At 39.8% G+C, this 20,513-nt stretch overlaps 3 protein-coding genes across 9 annotated transcripts; 1 reads left to right on the top strand and 2 right to left on the bottom strand.

The window, feature by feature from the left end:
* Positions 1–12: 12 nt before the first annotated feature.
* Positions 13–14,080, bottom strand: sycp2 (synaptonemal complex protein 2). Of its 5 annotated transcripts, none has more exons than XM_057363029.1 (45): positions 13,882–14,080; positions 13,578–13,617; positions 13,305–13,445; positions 13,088–13,216; positions 12,900–13,004; positions 12,735–12,759; positions 12,541–12,626; positions 12,254–12,342; positions 11,500–11,534; positions 11,226–11,368; positions 11,081–11,133; positions 10,598–10,643; positions 10,386–10,490; positions 10,175–10,235; positions 9,860–10,008; positions 8,699–8,773; positions 8,487–8,591; positions 8,250–8,349; positions 8,005–8,165; positions 7,829–7,903; positions 7,676–7,742; positions 7,245–7,355; positions 6,317–6,609; positions 6,042–6,154; positions 5,928–5,964; positions 5,787–5,851; positions 5,655–5,697; positions 5,542–5,585; positions 5,363–5,420; positions 5,115–5,277; positions 4,853–4,917; positions 4,375–4,551; positions 3,998–4,274; positions 3,676–3,914; positions 3,200–3,445; positions 3,073–3,127; positions 2,820–2,996; positions 2,532–2,672; positions 2,260–2,354; positions 1,944–2,038; positions 1,755–1,854; positions 1,483–1,541; positions 1,226–1,304; positions 995–1,051; positions 13–901 (listed from the first exon to the last, which is right to left on the bottom strand). In XM_057363029.1, exons 2-45 carry the CDS (start codon positions 13,599–13,601, stop codon positions 830–832), a joined length of 4,635 nt encoding a protein of 1,544 aa, XP_057219012.1. In that variant the 5' UTR covers positions 13,602–13,617; positions 13,882–14,080; the 3' UTR covers positions 13–829. The 5 variants fall into 5 exon arrangements, with proteins under 5 accessions (XP_057219012.1, XP_057219011.1, XP_057219010.1 ...); XM_057363028.1 differs by having other exon boundaries at positions 2,209–2,354; positions 2,838–2,996; XM_057363027.1 differs by having other exon boundaries at positions 2,209–2,354; positions 3,200–3,442.
* An 80-nt stretch (positions 14,081–14,160) lies between these two features.
* Positions 14,161–15,935, bottom strand: ppp1r3da (protein phosphatase 1, regulatory subunit 3Da). 2 transcript variants are annotated; one of them, XM_057363056.1, is made up of 2 exons: positions 15,736–15,935; positions 14,161–15,466 (listed from the first exon to the last, which is right to left on the bottom strand). In XM_057363056.1, exon 2 carries the CDS (start codon positions 15,414–15,416, stop codon positions 14,517–14,519), a length of 900 nt encoding a protein of 299 aa, XP_057219039.1. In that variant the 5' UTR covers positions 15,417–15,466; positions 15,736–15,935; the 3' UTR covers positions 14,161–14,516. The 2 variants fall into 2 exon arrangements, with proteins under 2 accessions (XP_057219039.1, XP_057219038.1); XM_057363055.1 differs by having other exon boundaries at positions 15,758–15,935.
* Positions 15,936–15,995: 60 nt separating this feature from the next.
* On the top strand, positions 15,996–20,245 carry fam217ba (family with sequence similarity 217 member Ba). 2 transcript variants are annotated; one of them, XM_057363051.1, is made up of 5 exons: positions 15,996–16,197; positions 16,441–16,658; positions 16,739–16,838; positions 16,922–16,986; positions 17,473–20,245. In XM_057363051.1, exons 2-5 carry the CDS (start codon positions 16,552–16,554, stop codon positions 18,827–18,829), a joined length of 1,629 nt encoding a protein of 542 aa, XP_057219034.1. In that variant the 5' UTR covers positions 15,996–16,197; positions 16,441–16,551; the 3' UTR covers positions 18,830–20,245. The 2 variants fall into 2 exon arrangements, with proteins under 2 accessions (XP_057219034.1, XP_057219033.1); XM_057363050.1 differs by having other exon boundaries at positions 15,996–16,330.
* Positions 20,246–20,513: the final 268 nt, after the last annotated feature.

Here is a 20,513-nt window from a genome sequence, read left to right as displayed (position 1 = left end):
CTTTTTGGAAAAAACTCTTGTTTTGTTTTTAATATGCAAAAAGCACTTACGCAAGTTGTGTTAAATTAGCATTTATTTGCTGCTGGCTACATTGTTAGTAGTAAGTAGATAGTGGTAGTATTACCATCTCAATATTAAGCTTTTAGTCAAGAAACGTTTAGAACAGTCAGACAAAAATATTTATTCTCATTTGTCCAACATGGAAAAAATAACACAATAGTATCTGTAGCTCTTTCACAAACATTCCATCCCACATAACTTAATCTCTTATCTCTAATCAGCATTTACAAAGGACATGAATGAAACGATATGCGTTTAAGTCACACAATCTAATATTATAATGTTAAAACATTGTCTAAATTATGCGTGTTAAATGAGCGCCTGCTAACTAACATCACTCTCTGTTACATAAGTTCAATTTACCGGCTCTTGCTGGTAAAGAATCTTGAGAATCTTTAAAACTATATACTAGAGAAGACTGCTTTCATTCTTGTCACATTGCTGCTGTAATATACTGTACGACTGTTTCTACAGTCAAACTAATATCTTCCTTGTTGAACTTTTCACACAAATAAATCTGACGCTGCTGAAAGAAGTGTAACAATCCACAAATAAACAATTTTCTAAGATTTACTTATTTAATGGCTTTTCCCAACTCTTGTTAAAATTAAAATCATATAAATACGCAAGAAAACTTTTTTTTCTAGAGAAGAGTACAAATATTCAACCAGTTAAAAAGAATACTGCTTTAAAAGAACATAACATTTGTAATATTCAAGCATGTTAACATGTTTTAAGAACATCTAAAATACAGTTTTTTTTTCTCAGGTCAGAATCTGGATGCATCTTGGAGGAACAAGGTTTGTAGTCCTCTTCTCACATTCAACAACTCTTCCTCTTGCTACGAAGAGAAAACAAACGGACTCAAACTTGACTGACTATAAAATATCTGCCCCACATTGTATCTGCTTGCAGTGGCTTTACTTCATCTCACCATTTCTTTGAAAAAGCGCTCCTGAACTGACTTCAAGGTTTTCTTCATCGAACACATCTAGAACGAAAAGCAAGTTTTAAAAACGAATTGAGATGTTTACAATGTAGTAACCCACCAAATTTAAATCGATCCTGGATCACTAGGGATGCTCTGATCGATCAGCCGTATATAGTTGAACACTGAGAATAGAGAATATTCGCAGATGTCACTCAATATAGATGGAATCCTCACCTCAGATGAGAAGATTTCTTTCTCATACTGTAAGCCATCGCACACCTTGGTCTGAATCGTACTTTTCAAATGCTGCAGCCTGAGACAAAAAAGTGGTCGTCGAGCACACAGATTACAAATCCAACAGTTGAAACTGAAAATTGTTTGTCAAATTTGTAGAACAATCCACAGATCTTCTTAGTGATCTTGTTTGTTTTTACATTAGACCTGGTGAATCTGCATACGTCATGTTTATGCAGAAGCAGTTCTATTTTTACCTCTTGGTTCCTTTCTCTTGGTATGTGTGAAAAGCCGAGGCTTGCTTTTTCCAGTACGCCTGTTCATAAAAAAGATTGAATGCGAGATTAAATGACACACACAAGTTTGTTTAAATCCATTGGCGCCTACCACGATTTCATTTTGATCCGTTTGATTTCTAAAATAGAAATGTATTATTTTGTGATTCCTAAATTACTCCTTTAATAACTCAATAATTTCATTTAGATACAGCAAAGTGAAGCGCTTTTTGAGTGGCAGCACTCTGTATTACCGTCAGCTCCTCCTCCATGTTCCTCAGAGCAATGTCATCCTGCTCCAGGTTTTTAATTTCACCCAGCAGGACTTGTTTTACTTTCTCCAGCTTCTGTGAACTACGTAAAGAAAGAAATATAAGAAAAAAGAGGTAAAGATCAAATCTGCTGAAGCCCTCCTCACCCTCCCTCTACACAGTATGTCTGACCTGTACTGATGTACTTGGACTCTGACGGAGAACATATGCTGCTGAAATGTCTTTAAAGACTGCCTGGTGTAAAGATCCACTCTCCTGGAGCGATGCTAACAAACACACCAGACAAGTTAGTAGAAAAAAACTAAGCTTACAGTCATGGAACGATTCGAGATCAGCGGCACGGTGTAAGGAAGTGAACCTTCAATAGCTGACAGTTAATCGTCTCTTGACCTTTAGCCAGAGACGATTGTTTTGATAAAAATTAGACGACAAGCACCTTGATCTTCCTCTTAAGCTCTGAGCTGAACTGATGGCAGATAAAGCCCACCTCCTGAGCAGGCTGTGTCAGCTCTGGATCTTCCTCCACGACAGACTGCACGCATCTCGACTTCATATAAGATGACACCGTCTCCACATCTTCAGCTGCAGGCAATGGACATATGAATATGTTTGAGTCACAGCACGTTCAAACACACACTTATTCGAGAGTGAGCTTCGAATCAGTTCTGTATGTGAAATCTCAAATTCCTCAGTAATTTGTTCGTAACAATCAAGCTTTAATTTTGTTCCCAACTCTTTCTCCCATGAGTCTCTCATTACTGGATGTAGTTGTTTCTCTGGCTCTTTTATTCTGGCCTCTTGGGTAGCTTTTCTTTCTTCGCCCATTATCTGCGACCGTCTCCTCCACTTCTTCTTCTTCGGAGCTCCTCTGATTGTTTACCGGTTGTTTGACATTGGCACCTAAGGCAGAGCAACAGAAAGTTATTCACTGAATCATACATCTCCATGTTAATCTGTCCAGTGCAGAGACATTTGAACAGCTACTTTAATGCTTTAAATGACTTCACACTTAAAAGAATTAAAAGCTACATTGGGTTTTTAGTGAACCTTTATTCTGAGGCGCACGTTTATCGTTTGACTTGAAAAGCTTTCTCGGCTTCATTTTCATAGCTAGCTGGGAGGGCGAGGGGGGTCTGTTTTCTTTGTCTTCCTCACTGTCCTCTTCTCTTTCCGATAGACTAGCGGAGTGGCACGAGCTGGGAGGCTTGTAGACGACTGACGGACCTAAAGATAAAAAAAGCTTAATTTTGTACCGTAAATACTAACAAATATAAACTACGTAACACAGAAATCTCATCACCTGACTTGAACTCAGGCATCTTATCCATACATCTCTTAAGGCATGCTGGTGTTTTCTAAAAACGTGACACGAAGCAGGTTACTAAAATGTAATTCTATCAAAAGATGTAGTTGTGAAACCATTTTACCTCCAGCTCGGTGCAGATCAAGGCCGTGTTGCTCACAGATTTGTGCGAAGACTGACTCATTGTTACAGAAATGATGGACCTCCTCTCAAAAGATGCTGGACTGGTCCTGTTCACGATGCCTCTCTGCTCCTCCTGCTGGTCTGCTGATATGAGTGAAGAGGACAGAGTGGATTTCTCTTTGCCTGTGGGGGTGATGGTGGGCTCAGTTGGGCTCAGTAATGAGTGGACCGGACTCAGTTCAACCTGCTGACGTGAAATAGAGGAAAAGCGAGATCTGAAATGTTGGAACAGCATGTGCTGAGCTCCGGTGCAGGTGGTTTTTCCAGCTTATTTTTATGTAAAACATTTAAATGATGAAAACAGAAAGTGAGGCTGTTGCATTTTGGAGCCGCCATATAATTAGAACCACCAGCTTAATGTGTCCTAAAAGCTGGAACATCTACTCTCTGATATGAAATAAAATCCTGCTTGTTTACCTGAGGAGCAGGTGGCTTCTGCTTCCAGCCTCTGGTGGATGTGGAAACAGGTGTTGTTGTGGAGACAGAGGGAGGTTTAACAGCACCTTTAATCCCCAGTGTTTTACACAAGGAGGCCTGGACGTCTCTGACAGGACTGAGCGAGGCTGGTGGAGGAGAGTCAGGTTCAATTGGAGAGATGGACAGAGAACGCAGGGGTGTAGTATGGGACCTCATCTTTGTGGTTAGTTTTTCATCTGCTGTAGAACAAAAGAGAGATTGTCTGTATTAATGTGCTCTCGTAATGCAAATATCTCCTTTACAGCAGTTCAATTCTTCTTACATCTCATCCTTTCGATGGAGGGAGGCGAGGCAAACGTGGAAGACAATCTCGCCATCCAGGAATCTTTATGTCCTCTAGCCGAGCCCCGAGCGGATGGGGTCTTCTTCACAATCTGATGCCCTGGACTATGATCCTTCCTGCTTGAATCATTATCTTTCTTTTCGCTTATCTTGCTGTGTTCTTTCGCTAAAGAGCTCGTCTCGTTCTTTTGTCCTCGTCCTGTGGTTTGAGCCGGGACGGTCTGAGGAAGTTTCGCCGTTCGCCCCAATGCCTTTTTCTGTGCGGAGGAGAGCGAGACAGGCTAATGAAGTCCACATCTTGACTCTAGAATAAAGTATATAACTGAGGCAATTCAGAAAGAAGTGAAAAACACATGCCTTAGGTGGTGGCGGCTTGTCGCTCTCTGATTGGTTGGACTGGTGGTCTGAGTCAGACTGCTCTTTGTAGGTTTTGGTCTGGGCTGCAGCTCTCTGAGGTCTCGCTGAGGGTTTGCTATTACCGATGCTAGCCTGAAATGTATCCTCCTGGCGTTCAACCACTTTCTTATGCCTCTTCTGTCAATCACCCAGTCCAGCAGAAAAGTGAATGACCCGTGTTAAAATGAGTGTGGGGTTAGAGGAAGTGAAAAATGAGTTTTAAGTATATACAGTATATATAGATTTATGAAGAGTTTGGTTCCAAAATGAGATGACTCTGTTTTTAAACATTTTCAAAAATCATGTTTTTTACAGCTAACACAATAAGACAATGTAAACATGATAACATAATCAAATTAATTTGTTTTTAAACGGATTCTCATTTTGGAACCAAACTCTTCATATATATATATATGTACATATAGAATATAGACCTTACCTGCTTTGGCTTGATTTGCTTCTTCGTTGGTTTTGGTGAAGATAAGGGTGTATATGGAGATTTAACTAAAACAGAAAAAAATATCTCCTGTGAAATCACATGAAAGGAGGAAGCAGGAACAGTTTTATTAACAGATGTTTCAGTTATTCCTTAAATGCAAATGCATCTTCGCACACCATCCGTCTTAACAGTAAAGTGTGCACACAGATGATCAGAAAACAACTACAGAATGATCCAAGAGAGAGAGATCTGTGTTGAGTACATGAAGAGTTGGCTTGTGGGATGGTGGGTTTGACTGGCTGCCTGCTATAGTCTGCCACTTTAGGTTTGGGTTTCCTGTTGGCCGAGTTGAGCCAGCTGACCTCGGTCATATTATCCGTGTCTGTATCGCTAAACAGATTTTTCTTCGTGTTTTTAGTAACAGCCTAGGATATAAGAACACGCACAATACCACCTATTATACGCTGATATTAAATCTGCATCTCAGAAATAATTGAAGAAACACTGAACCTTCGGAGGCTGAGGTCTCGAAACAGACTTCGTGCAAGCGGGAGAGTAACTAAGTGCACTAGAAGAAGAAAATAAACAAAATGTGCATTAAGATACAAGAACAGGGTTTCTTGAGAGGAAATGTAATTCTACTTGGCTCCACTAGAGGGGGCTGATTTGAAACATTTTAACAGTATTACCTGCTGTCCATTCTGGATGTCTCAGATGACTTCCCAGTCTTTTTCTGAAGCAGAAATGATTATTAATGAGAAATATTGAAAGCAGAGTTTCTTGAGGATGACTGTGTGCTTACCGCGTTAATGTTTGATGTGTCCTCTTTAAAGGCATAAACATCACTGAAGAGACAAAATATATTCAATCAAATATAACAGATGTGTTATATTTCAATATTCTTGGTTTAAGGGAATGAAGTAAGATGCAGTACTCGATGTCCTGGATTGGCTTCTTGGATTGTCCCAGTGTTTTGAGACTCCTGGCAGCAGATTTCTCCTGTAACACAACAGGTAAAAAGCATTATCTAGTGTTAAATTGACCTATTATGAAGCCTCATGTCTCGATGACTTACAGTGGAGGAAGGACACCAGCTTTTATTGAACAGATATCTGAAAGAACAGAAACGTGAGTATCATGTGGGGTAAGAGGAGAATAGGTGTGGCTGAATGAATGGTCAGTCTGGTACCTGTTTGTAGGTGCGATGTTAAGCTGGGCACCGGCCACAGGAGATGCTGCTTTGCTAGTTTTCTTGTAATGACTGGATATCATCTTCACCATACTGTCTGCTGTGGGCCGCTTCTGCAGAACATTACCACACGGAGACTTTTTTATTTCATTTATGGAATATACTGTACATTAAAAGGAAATAATGGACAGAGAGACGACACAGGCACTTACTGTACTCAACATTCAAAATCATTCATATTTTATGATTTGACCGCAAATCAAAAGACATCTTACATTCTGTTTGTCTGAGTATGAAGCCTCGTCTTGAACTCTCCTGCTCTGCTGTGCAGGTCTAGCGGGTGTGGACCTTATAGACGTCTTCACGTTCTCCTTCCCCTGACCTGTAGCACAGGGATCCAGTGAGGAGGCTTTCCTGTCTGTGGCCGTGTGGCCATCTGGACCCTGCTGGTCCCTCAGCACCTCCTCCAGTCTCTGAGTGAGCTGGGTGTGCAGCTGCTTCTGGGTCAGGGCTCTGAACGCACGCTGGGCCGGGGACAGACGCTGAGGAGGGGGGAGAGAACTTCCATCTGGAGATGGTTACACAAAATGCAAGGTTACGCAAAGCAAAATCCGATTCATATAATTAGATACATCTAATTGATTCATTAAAAATACTAGATCATAAAAGTGTTCTGTGATATCTGAGATGATGTGAAAAAAGTCGTATTTTTATTTGAAGAAGTAGTTCACTGTAAAATTTCATGATAATTCAAAAGTATGTAATTTTTTTGTTTTCTTGAAAAGAACCATTCGTTTCGCTGGACAATGAGCCTTCTGATGCTGCGATGAAACTGAAATTTGGACCTTAACCAACAGCCCCCCGTTTAAGTGCATTATATGGATAAGCTACCCTCAAAAGCCTCAATTTGTTTTTGACAAAAGAAATAAACACAAGGATGGCTAGTATGACATGTGGATGAGTGAATTATCATGTCATTTTAATTTTATAGTGAACTACTCCTTTAAAATGCATGTCATTTAATGATTAAAAAAAATTTTGTTGATGTCTTAGTTCAATAACCCCAATAATGCAATTTACCAAATAAAATCAATGATTCCTGGGAATCATGTAATGAATCGTGTAATAAAATAAGTGTTTCTGTGTTGGTGCAATATATTAAAATATAATTTATAATGAACTGTCTTCCGAGTTGTCACTCACTTGATATAGACCGGCTCCCCGAACAGTCTTTCGGCAAAGCAAACAGTGGTCCAGACACAGAGAATTTCCTTTTTCTCACAGCAGGTTGGGTGTCTGGGACTATGTTGCTATCTATTACATAAAGAAATAATACAACTAACTAGCAAAACAACCTTAAAGATCCAGTATATGAAACTTAGCGGCATCTAGAGGTGAGGTTACGAATTGCAACCAACACCTCACTCCACACCTCCCCCCTCCCTTTCGAAGCACTACGGTGGCTGACACAGGACTAAGATGTCGTCACGTTTTCACTTCTTTGCCGATGGAGATAAAGTGTTTACAAAACGCGCTCTATAGAGCAGTTTGTCCGTTTAGGCTACTGTAGAAACAACATTGTGAATTCCATGTAAGGGTATGTCGATTGTGTTTTATGTACAATATAACAATACCCATAATCTCCTGTTCATGCTGTTGGTCGGCTTGCTTCATCTCTAACACTTTGTCCACAGTAATCTGCTGTAGAGAGCAAGAGAAGAGAAGATTTATACATTTATACAGAATGATCAAACAACTAAAATAACAAATGAAGACGACTGTAGTACCTTGTGGTGTTTTTCTGCTTTAGTTTTGCCTTTGTTGCTTTTCTGTTCGTCCACATTCTGAACAGCAGGGGTAGACTAACAAAACACACACAAGATTTACTACAGACCAATACACAAAAACCAAACTGGTGGCTTTAATAGGATAACCGTGCATTAATGGAAATGGAAACCCGTACACGTGCTTGAATTGAGTGAGTCTGCCTTTGGTTGGTCTCACAGTGAATATTGAGTGAAGAAATACTGGAAGACGTTCTGGACAACATAAGATCTCTAAGCTGAAACCCTCTCTTCCTCTCTGAGGAACTCATCATCTGCAGAGCTGGTTTTAACTTTGCCACTGAGATGAGACAGAAAAACCATTTTTAATCATGGGCAAAGGATGATGTTATTTATGACTTTATCAGTAGATTAATGAACCCACCTGCAGGCAGCACACAGCTGGAAGAACAGCTGCCCTGTTTATGCCCCACACTACCAGTGATATACATGCAAGACTCAGATACTTTCATTGGGGTTACAATCTGAGAAAACAAGACAACATTTGCTCTCTTAGTTTAGAGCAATAAAACGAGACCACCTTCTGACCCCTTGTCAGAATGCTTTACTAAATATCGACATGTTTTCACAAAGCTATAACAGACTTTTAAAATACTCTTGCCTTGTTTTTATCTGGTGTTAGATGTGTGATGGGCTGGCCAGGACAGCCATGTTTTACGGATGATGACTCTCTCTCATCTGACACTTGACTTTCAAGGACAAGATCCTGTTTGATAAACATAACATCACAGTTACATGCTGGTAAACAACAGATATCTGTAATGCTGCTATTCCCTTTCTCTACTTCCTGGATATAGTGATAACCTGACCTACCTGTGAACTCTCCTGCGAGCATAGGCTGATCTGAACTGGGGTTTTCACAACAGAGGGAGTCTTCTTAACAGACTTCTAATAAAGGAAACAGAAAGATATCTGCTCTCAACGCAGCCCTTTTCTTCCCCTCGGCACATTTCATTAGCCGTAATGCTGATTAGCTTCTCCAATTTAAACCTCATCATAGATGTATTAAACAAATGATGAGCTCCTAATAACACTATAAAAACATGCGTTTACTCAGCATATCATGTCAAACTATTCATGTTTCATTCAAGTTGCAACAGATGACTCTTGATGGAAAGCTTTAAAAACACACTTAAAGACTGAATTTTAGATGATGTAACTTCTTTTTCAAAGGGATAGCTCACCCAAAAATGAAAACTCTGTCATGAATTACTCACCCTCAGGTTGTTCCACACCTGTATGAATGTCTGTACTGCTGAACACAAAGGAAGATATTTGGAAGAACGCTTGTAACCAAACAGATCTCACCCCCCATTTACTGCCATAGTAGGGAAAATAAATACTATGGGAGTCAATGGGGGATGAGATCTGTTTGGTTGCTGACATTCTTCCAAATATCTTCCTTTGTGTTTAGCAGAACAAAGAAATGTATACAGGCTTGGAACAACCTGAGGGTGAGTAAATGATGACAGCGTTTTCATTTTTGGGTGAACTGTCCCTTTAACCTGGTTGTACATGTACAGGCTGTACAACTCAAGTTCCTTTGAGACTACAAATATGGGTCATTTCATTCCTTTAGGGCGCTGAAGCCATTAGCCGAACCAAACATATTCATTTGTGCACTAGAATTGAATGAAAAGAACATCAATATGCTATTGACAAACTACAAATGATTTTGCACATATTGTCTCTTATTGTAATTTGATGCAAATTGTTCACATTATTGTTCTGACATCTTGGAGATGAGCAAATACTCTACTATGACTTCTGATCTTAAGATAAAGCATAAACATACATTTCAACAGAACAGATTTTTACAATCCTAAAATTAAATGGTTTGGATGAAGAATATTAACTTGACTTCCAGTAAAGGTGCCTACCAACAAAAACATGACATACTGTACTTTATAATTATGAGATAAGCCATTGCCATGTCATTCTCATAAACAGTCTAAGTTAACTCGCTTCGCTCACCCTGTTCTTAGCCTGACCATAAACTTTCTCAGTGGCTTGCAGGATGTCTAGAGAGGAGCTGAATTTGATGGTGACTCTGGAGCCCTCTAAGCTGCCGATGCTGACCGGGTTGGTCAAACTCAGGTGAAGAACTTTCCTTCCTTTCTCCACTGTGGAACCAAACATGAGCATAACACCGCAACTGAAGGGCAAGCGATTCTACAGTATACAATTTAGAAACAACACTGTTCCTAATACAATGTTAACACTACAGGTGTCACAAAGTTTTTCGTGGGTCTTGAGATCATTCATTGCAGATCTAATAGAGATGATTACCTTCCACTGTGTAACTTTGGACCTCATTCTCAGATATACACAGCGTGTCCCACTGGCCATCCTTACAGCAGAGAGCAAACGTTTACTGACTTTTGCAAATCACACCATACTGGACCATCATTACGCATTATCAGTTTTAAAATGTCTTGTTTTACATTGTAATGTATTGTAACTACTAAATAGCAGGACTGAAGGAGTACAGTCCCAATACCTGGGCATCCTTATCAGACACAGAGAAGTAAAAAGAGATGCTTTGACTCCCGAGGTTAAAGTCAATCCAGAACGCCTCAAGGTTTTCATCCACAGGCATGAGAAGCTGTAAATATAATACCACTTTATACAAAAGCTTACATGCATACTGTCAAAAAAAGGCAGACATAGTAAATATTCCAATACTCATTCTTGTAATATGTTACAACAAACCTCATGTTTGTTCAAAAATGCCTCCAGACAAGGGTAGGAATATACACTGTGGAAGATAAAACAAAACTTAAAGGGACAGTTCACCCAAAAATGAAAATTCTGTCATCATTCGCTCATCAAACCTGTATACATTTCTTTGTTCCGATGAACACAGAGAAAGATATTTGGAAGAATGTTAGCAATTTACAGTTCTGGGACATCATTCACTACCATAGTGGGAAAAAAAGCCTTTTTTTTGTTCTGTTAAACATAAAATTTGATATTTTGAAAGAAAACAAACAGTTGAAAACAGAACTGAAAATGACTAACATTCTTTCAAATATCTTTCTCTTTGTTCATCAGAACAAAGTAATTTATACAGGTATGAAATTACGTAAGGGTGAGTAAATTACGACAGAATTTTCATTTTTGGGTGAACTATCCCTTTAATATAGTCTGTAAAACTGTAAAAAATGTAACAAAGACAAACAAACAATAAAGTACCTTTTCCCATCACCTAGCATGCCATTCACCATATTGAGAAACCTCCTGCAATCCTGTCTCAAAAAGACATCCAAACCCATACATAATATATATATTTTTTTAATTATTGAAAAATTACTTTATTATAATTGAGGGCTATAATCACGGTCTCAAATTCAGACTCCTTGATCTTCTTGAATGCAGAGGAGACAAATGTCATGGTAAACCAGCGTTCAGCTAGTTCATTCCTCTGAGCTGGTGAAGTCATTCTGCAGAGAGCCTCCATTAAAGAAACCTGCAGGTCATAATCTAAACAGAAGCAGACGTGCAGCCACAGTCCAAGTCTTCAGACGGGTTTAATAACGTTCATAACAATATAGAATTGTTTACTTTTAAATGCTTTTTGAACCAAACATAATATTTTTGATTTTGTCGCTAACCTCCACCTTGTAGGACTCGGCTGGCCACATCGCTCCTAAATAAAGCATAAAAACAAGTTTAAAATTAGAGGAATATATTAATCTCTTTTCCTGAATAAACATAAATACTTACACCGTGTGTACACTGGACCTGGCGCGACACACGGCTTGTTCTAATGGGATTGTCACGTTGCGCCGCATCCAGTGTGGACAAAATGTCAAATTATAACGGGTTCCAATGCGTTCTATTGTCTCTTATCGTGTTGGGTGTAGACACAGTGTTACAGTATGCAAAAAGGGAACTGGTGTATTGCAAAAGAGTATGCACACATTGGAACATACTGATGTGAAAGGAAACTGACGACTGTTTCCTAGATGACGGTGATGTGATCAGTAAAGGTCTCACACATCACAATATAGCTTTACACACATGGTAAAAGACGAACCCAACATCTCAAAAGTATCCGAAAATCTGTTTGAAAGTTATTTTATGGTCACGTTTCCCACAAATTATGTTTATCAGTGAAACACATGACTACAGTGGTTTTCATTTGTCTTTTTCTTGTTCATTTTATTAAAACTATATTTCAATAATTATGCCGTAATGTTGTTATTGTAAAGTCACACCAATTGCATACTTATTTCGAACAAAGACTAAATTTAAGTATGCTTTCTTGGTTTTTAGTTTCGTTTTTTGGCTCAGTGTGTGCAGAAATTTCAACCAAAAGTATTCTTTTCGGTGCACCATAATGTAACACATCATTGTCACACTTACATCATAGTTGAGGCCTCCTGAGACAACAAGATCTTCTTTTTTAGCTCCATGGGAATCTTTGCTAGAATGAGATTAAGTTTCCTTGCCGCCTGCCATCAGAAGAAATCAAAAAATATCCATAATGTACATTCTTTCCAATAATGCAGTCTCCCACTTGTGAAAAGTCTGGTCAAAGATGCTAACATAAGTGACTTGTCATGACACAGTTGGATGTGCAGAATGAGTTTGCAATAAACTCAAAATTGCTTTCATACAATAGTGATGACTGAAGCTTAAAAAGGTCTCACCTCTTTCTGGATCATGACGTTTATTTGGGGATCAGAGGCCACTTTGCCAATGTGACTGAGCAGAGATTCAGTAACTTCGAATGTACCTGATGGATATTAAACATCAAATTAAATACAAAATGTTCTTCACCCTATTTTTTTATCTTTATCAAGGTTAGTTCATTTACGTTAAGAATCATAAACAAACCACTCACCCTCTTTACAACTTTCGTGAACAACCTGAAAAAGATCCATTGACGGATGTTATCGTTTTTATTTTCCTGTAGTGTTTTGTTATCCTTTTTGCTTATTCCCACTACAATAATAAACTCCACTGACTGTTGCACTAGCTTTTACCCCAAAAATGTGCAGTTACTAACCATCAGTGCATCAAAGAAGTCCTCAGCCACCTTTATCAATGGCTCATTTCTTGCTGACCCTGCCTCCGCCCATAGCTTTCTGGCTCTCTCGAACCACTGCACCATGTAAACATACATATTTAATCAGTATTATATTTTTGTGCCACCAAAAGAAGACCTAAAGACTGCATAAACAATGATGTACTCATCTTTCTTATAAGCCCCAGAGATATCATCACAGATATTCCTCCACCCCCTGGAAAGACCAGCCTCTGGCTCCACTTATGTAGAATGGTAAGCGCCAGACAAGCATTGAACACATGTCCAATGTCCAGCTCCTGCAGAAATACAAACAAATACATGTAAACAAGAGTTTCAAACAGTAAAGTCTTGTATTAACCATACATTATACATTACACAACAAACCCTGACAAAGAGCTTGTCCAGTTTAGTGATAAATTGTCTGGAACATTGAAAACTGCTGTCCAGCTTGCTTTCATTTTGTAGGAAATGTTCTAAAGCCTGAAAGTTATTGTGCTTGAGAGCCTCGTCCAGCAGTTTCTCCACCTGGATATAAAAAGATAAAGTACAACTTTGTGGTATTAAACAGAAACAATAAAAAATGGCCTAAATAACAAAAATGCACAGACTCAAATTCAGAAAAGTTCAGAGGAAAAACACGGTGGATGTCGTTCTTACCTGACGGTCCTTTAATGGTGCCATGATGCACAGAAATGGCCTGTTTAAAATGTTTAAGACATTAGAAATGAACTCTGGTCCCAATACAGAAAACCGAAGAAGTACTTAAATCTACACTACACTACAATTATGATGTCAGTCAGAATAAATCGTAGTCTAAAACAAGTCACGCTTTGTTTCAGATGTGAATATATTTATTATAAATGGTATTTATACTATTAAAACGTTGCAGATGTTTTTCTTTGTTAATTTGATGGCGTAACGTTACGTCGTAGCTAGCCTGTTAGCTGCGTCTGGATCTTACCTCAGGTTATGATTGACACGTCAGTGGTCTTCAGAATGAACGTTCGGCTCATTTGTAGATAATAACGAATAATGCTAAATAAAAACTGATAGGTTGAATTCAATTGGAATACAATACTAACGGCTTATTAACATACGCTTTTAAAAAGCATTTCGTGATAGACGATTGTATTTAACAGTCAGTTTGACAACGCGGGAAATTAAACGGGGTGCGCGTGCCCGTTTGCAGCTGCGCAGTGTAAAGAAACGTTGCAGAAAATGACATTTTGTCAGAAAATGACTTCTTATTTATTTCATAAACATCAGTGCTCGTGTTATTCCCTTTTACTATACAAATGTTATAAAAATGTACTGCAAAGTGAAATAAGTAGGTAAGAGTGCAAATCACAAAAAAATTACAAAAATACTTTAAAGTCACTTGCATGCGTTATCAGGTGAAAACTATCAGTGCTACATTTGGTTTTAACAGTCATAAATCTTTGCGTTTAAAGGTCATGTCATATGGCTTCAAGTTAGTCTTAGAATACAATTAACGAGACTACCTTCAAATCCTACAGTAGCCTATTTATGTACAAATAATGTAAAGAATGTGAAACCATGCAGTGCTCTAAACAGTTTATTCTAACACCAGTGCCCTCAGATAAAGTGTATCATGCTGTCTTCACATTCCTTTGGCACAGGCATGTTATAACTCTGACAGGTTAATTTGTAATTCTGTCCATCATTGCTATCCCAAAACTGAGTGCCCATGACTTTATAACAGATTGCAAACTCCAGCAGTGCACCAGGATGAAGGATGAAGGGAGGAACTGGAAGATGAAATCGAAAAGTATCACAACAAGTTCCATCTGAAATGGATTTGCTCACAACCCAGTAAGCCTTGGTTTCTGTGCAACTTTTCCAGTTTGTGAAAGAATAGCGAACAGTCACTTCTTTCTCGTATGCCAAGTTTACAACCTGAACGACCCCTATGATGCCAGGCTCGTAGCACAAAACCCGCTCCAAACACACTTTTTGATAACGGAGACGTTCGACAAAGTTTGAGGAGTCACCTGGTTGCACAGGGAACATCGGTTGCAAATACGGTAGTGCTATCTCCAGCCTCTTACTTGAGGTTAATTCTGCATTCATTAAAAGCCGGAAGAGAACATGCTCTGGGACGAAGGGGTCTTCTCCATTTTCGAAGACCTTTACATTTTCCAAGTCCAATCCCAAGGAGTCCACAAATCGAACACTCGTTCTGCGACTCAGCCTCCTCCTCTCTGATGGAGATGGGAGAGACTGACTCCGTCTCTGGATGATGGATTTGGTCGGGGGTTCACACAACAGGCCCGCAGATTGCCTTGGAGAGGTCCTTGGGCTAGGTGGACGGATTTTCACAGGTCTTTTCTCACTGTCTGTTTTTGAGAAGGGCATGCCCTGCAAATTCAATGTGGTACTTTTTTTTGAGTCACCTGATAGCCTGGCAAAAAATAGGTCGGCATTCATCTCTTCAGGGGGTGTGTCGTTTTGGCAACATCCCATAGACCAGGCCATGTTTACTTCTTTGCTGTGAACCTTATGCAGACAACCTCAGGACGAAAGACCTTAGAAAGAGAAACAATCGACGTCATATACTGTATATATATATTCCAGGTAAATTCCACGAAAAACAACGTGCACGTCTGTCATAGGTCACAGTGTGCAGCTGTGGAAACACGACAGATTTACTAGCTTTCCGTAATACATACATTTCAGATGGATTAATGAACACTCTCTTTAAGTAAACTGCATTTAACTTTTTCGAAACACCAGCGAGCGGCTTTGCCTTTAACGTTACTCGAAAACGAAAGAAGTTAAAGTTGCATTGTCTCACCAGTCAAATCCGTCGTGTTTACCTTTAAGACGCATTTGTAGATCCTTCGATGTTATGATGCCTATAAAACAAGTGCTTCGCAATGGGGGCATGGAATAACTCTGTGCAAAGGTTAAGGATTATACGTGATAAAATCGGCATAAAATGCATTTCATGCAAACTGCGCATAGCTGCGAGAGAGCGTGATGTCAAACGCAGGGGGCGGGGCCAACGTGTCAGCTGTGCACGGGAAATGCTGTCGGTGGGTGTGATCTAACGGTGTTTACTTTGTGGTGAATTGTCACGTACCCACAACAGCGGTCACGTACATCACGTATATTACGTTTGCCATGTTTTATATATGATACGCAGCTGTGCTCGAGAAAATAACGCGCTTTTGGCACACGCTTCACGGTAAACTTCAATTCCCATCATGCCTGTCCGAGGATCACGACGACAGTGATGCGACATACAAAGCAGCAGGTAAACAACACCGAACGAGCAGTTGAAGTGATGCGTAGTAACAACGATTTCAACGCGTTTCGCATATTGCACGATGTTGGGGATTTCACAACTAAGACGCAAAGCTGATAGCTGTCCGTGTTAAACGTAAACGGTAAGAAACGCGGTTTTTCGACGCGGTTTAAAAAAATGTTGCGTTCGAGTGTTTGACTTCCATGCAAACTATAATAATATATAAAGTGTCATTTCGCATTGTTTTTGCAGTTTTTTTCTTAAGCTGTGCGATACGTCTACGCGCTCACAAATGGGACATTTCTGGGCACAGATGAGAGCTTCGCAACTGCGATCTTACTCTACGTAGTATTTATTATTACGATGGGATCCATCATGCAGGAACGGACTGCGTCTGCGACACTGAAGAGGCTGCCAGGCAAGGAGAAGGTTAGAATGAAAAATGCAGAAAACACTGGGATTGTTGCCAGGTATGTTTGAATAGAGCAAGTTATTATGAAAATACAGAAATGACAGAAAATGTTCATGAGCAATGATGCTTTATTCGCAGCAATAATAAGCGAGGAGGAAACGTGAACCAGAATAAAAACCCCGTTAAGAAATCTGTGACAAGAGGACAAGAGAAGGATCCTCTGCCCAAAGCTGAAACTGTAAGTTTCTTATATACATCATATTTCTGTTTATAGATTAATGTTGGCAACAATTGAAGTATGTTCCCATGGTCTTTTAAAAGGTCCAAAATGGAATCAAACCAAAGAAAGCTAAGAGTCCAACTACTGGCACGTGCAAGTTGCGTGGGTGAGTTTTATATTTAGAATGCATTTAAAGGGATGAAAATCCTTTCATCATTTACTCAACCTCAGATTGTTCCAAACCTGTATACATTTCTTTGTTCTGCTAAACACAGAGGAAGATATTTGGAAGAATGCCAGTAACTAAACAGATCTCATCCCCCATTGACTCCCATAGTATTTATTTTCCCTACCATGGCAGTAAAAGGGGGATGAGATCTGTTTGGATACTGACATTCTTCCAAATATCACCACCCTAAATGGGTGCACATTGTTGAACATGGCTATAAATGTAAATGTGACAGACTTGGCCAAAAAGGCCATTTTTCATCTATAGACCCGTGACAAAATGTTAAATCGTCACTTTAAAAACAAATCCTCATAATGTTACAGTTCTCTAACTGTGTTTAGATTCATTATACCCCATCAAATAATCTTGAAATATCACATATCACGACATTTGACATGATATAAAAAAACGTTCTTGTTGTAGCACACAGGTCGAGGTTGACCTGAGGCCCCCCCGTCCCAAACTCTCATGTACAGAGCGTAGACAAGAGAGACAGAAGATACAGCTTGAGTATCACTGCTGTAGTGAGATGGTCCAGAGCCATGTGTCCTTGGAGAAAAGCAAGCGTGCTCTCTCACTGCCCTTGGCTCCTCAGCCAGTACTGCATTCGATTTCCCTGCAAAAACAAGTTTCGCACCTGGAAGCCCTCCGCCTCATGGAACACAAGGAGGACGACACAGACAGCGCCAGTGACCTGTCTGACTCCGAGAGGCTCCCTGTCCTGCCTTCCCCCTGCACTCCACCTCAGCTCAACCTCCGTGCGGAGGTGATCAACACCATAGACCTGCATCCCCACATTCCCGGACCCACGATGTTGGAGAACGATGATGACGACAGCTACGGCTACCCGGACTTCCTGCCACCTCCGTTCAACACGTGGAGCCTGAGGCAGCTCGCCATCTTCCTCAACACGGAAGGCAAACGGGCTCCGAGGCCTAAACCTGTAGGGCAGCTGGAGAAGTATCTTGAACGCCTCCTGCAGTTGGAATGGCACCAGATACAAACCATTCAGACTGAGAGCGAGCGGCACAGCGTACCCTTAATCCGTGCAAGAGGGCACGCTCCTGGTGCATCGGCAAACCGCCCCAGGCCTCACACCGCCCCTCCGACGCGTCTCAGTTCCCCCAAAAGCCTTCGACAGGGTCAGCGGGCATTTCCTTTGACCCTCGTCTCCTCCACCGGCAGCCCGTCGTCCTCTCAACTCTCTCGCCCCGTCTGCCCTCACTGCCACATCCGCTACCCACTGTGCAAGGGCAGCTGCTCTGCGTACGCATACCAGCGACACTCCCGTCTCAGTCCATTGCTTGAGCACAGAGCCCCAACGGCCAACGCCCAAAAGAGGAGCAGCAGCGAAAGCAGGGCCTCCGCCTCCGAAAACCACAACACATCCAAAAACCAGCACCTGCTCAGTCCTCAAACCACAAGAGTCCACCAGAAGCACATGCAGGCTGCGGGAAATGTGCGCCGAGCATCTCAGGAACTTAATCCAGGCAAATCCCATCCTACAAGTGGAAAAGGAAAGACCGGGAGGTCGAACGAGACGGATAGACAGAAAGATCAGGCCTTGGGAGTGAAATGCGGGAGTGCTGACAAGCGGGTTGCTGGCGCTGGCAAACGCGATGGTGGTGGTCCGGTGAAAAGAGGGGATAGAGATGGGCAGAGAGCCGAAACAGGGGAACTACGAATAAGAGCTAAAAGAACTGTGGCTGACAGCTGTGATGCTAAATCCACACTTGCCAAAAATACTGGCAAAATAAAAAATGCTCAGTATGCAAAGTAGTTAGCGCTTTGTCATTTTCAGGATTGTTTGGTTTAGCATTTGCAACAGCCTCAAAACATTACAATATCTCATACTGTAAGAACAGATCATGCCAACATTCCTCCAATTATTGTAGTTATTTGGTAGATAAAAATAAGAAAAAATCATGGCTTTTCATTGTTTTCAAATAGGAAGTCCATTTCTTTAAAAAGATTTATTTTGTCTGTCCAAGTACTTGCAATCAGGTTATCTTAACTTGCGCACAAATTCTGTGTGTAAAGAGCCGTTCGTTTAATTGAGGCATACTTAAACCATGTATGCATGGACACATCTTTCATTTGATGGAGGAATGACTATTTGTGATGTTTGACAACTAAGCACTATTGGTCAAAGAATGTATATATTTTTTAAGATGAATATTGATTGTTCTGTAACGGCTGTGCGTATTTTTGTAATGTGTTATTTGCAAGGACTTATTGTTGTTTATATAATAATTTATTATCTATTTATCACTATGGTTTGCCCTTTGTTTACTTTTACCATAGGACTAGAATGTTCCGTGTAATATGTTGTTTTTAGTTTTTGAACATATAACAAAGGGTTATGTATGTTTTAGATGTGGTGAAACTGTGATATTTGGATGGCTTATGTTAAGTTAAACTAGTGATTACGTTTTTGTTGATGGAGCTGGACCTGAGCTATAAGCCCTGAGGTTGTCTGTGTTTGTATACTTATTTATTTGAGAACTTTTCAGGTAATCATATCGACTGTCAGATGGCATGTTTTGTTTTTAAAGGAACAATGATGATAGTGGGTTTTTAGATTATATTGTCTAATATTGCACTTGAAAGCTGGATGATGCAGAGTAAAGCCATACATGGCTCTGCATTTCCATATTAGATGTATGTAGCATCATTTCATTTTGTATTGTTCCATTATCAGGCAAAACAAACCCAGAAAATGAACTTTTGCTCTTTGTCAAATTGTGCTTTTATTTTGGTAGAGTGTAATGCAGCTATTTTTATGAAATACAAATAAACCGTTTTCATTACACCATCAGTATATGTCTGCAGAATTTATTTCATGCAGATATAATAGCTGGGTAACACTTTACAATAAGGTGCTATTAGTTCATATTAGTAAATGCATTAGCTAACATTGGATGACAATGAACAAGTTTAGTTTTTCAGCATTTATTAATCCCTCCCTTACGAAAATTGACCATGGTTTTACTACAGTTAAAAGCAAAAAAACATGATTACTGTAGTAAAACAATGGTTATCACAAAATAACCATGGTTTTGAAAACCATGTTTTTTTGTAAAAACCATAGTAAACGATGGTTACTGTAGTAAAACCATGGTTTTGCCCTAAGTAATCAATGCACCAAAAAACCATGGTTACTACACTTGTACCACAAAAAAAAACATGGTTAATTTTCGTAAGGGTTGTCAATGTTAGTTGATGGTGCATTAACTCATGTCAACAGTGACAACGTTCGATTTTAATAATGTATTAATAAATGCTGAAATTAAAATGAATTAATATTAATAAATGCTGTAAGTATTGTTCATTGTTCATGCTAGCTAAGAGAATAAGGTGAGTCATTCTTGCAGATCATCCTCTTTTCAGTCAGTTTGAGCTTTTGAAGTCAGGTAGATGTTATAGAGTTCCTTTAGCAAATAAAAATGTTTATAAAAGGTTTT

Source organism: Triplophysa rosa, linkage group LG21, assembly GCF_024868665.1.
Source record: "Triplophysa rosa linkage group LG21, Trosa_1v2, whole genome shotgun sequence".
Classification (NCBI taxonomy): Eukaryota; Metazoa; Chordata; class Actinopteri; order Cypriniformes; family Nemacheilidae; genus Triplophysa; species Triplophysa rosa.
This window is presented reverse-complemented; position numbering and strand designations above follow the sequence as displayed.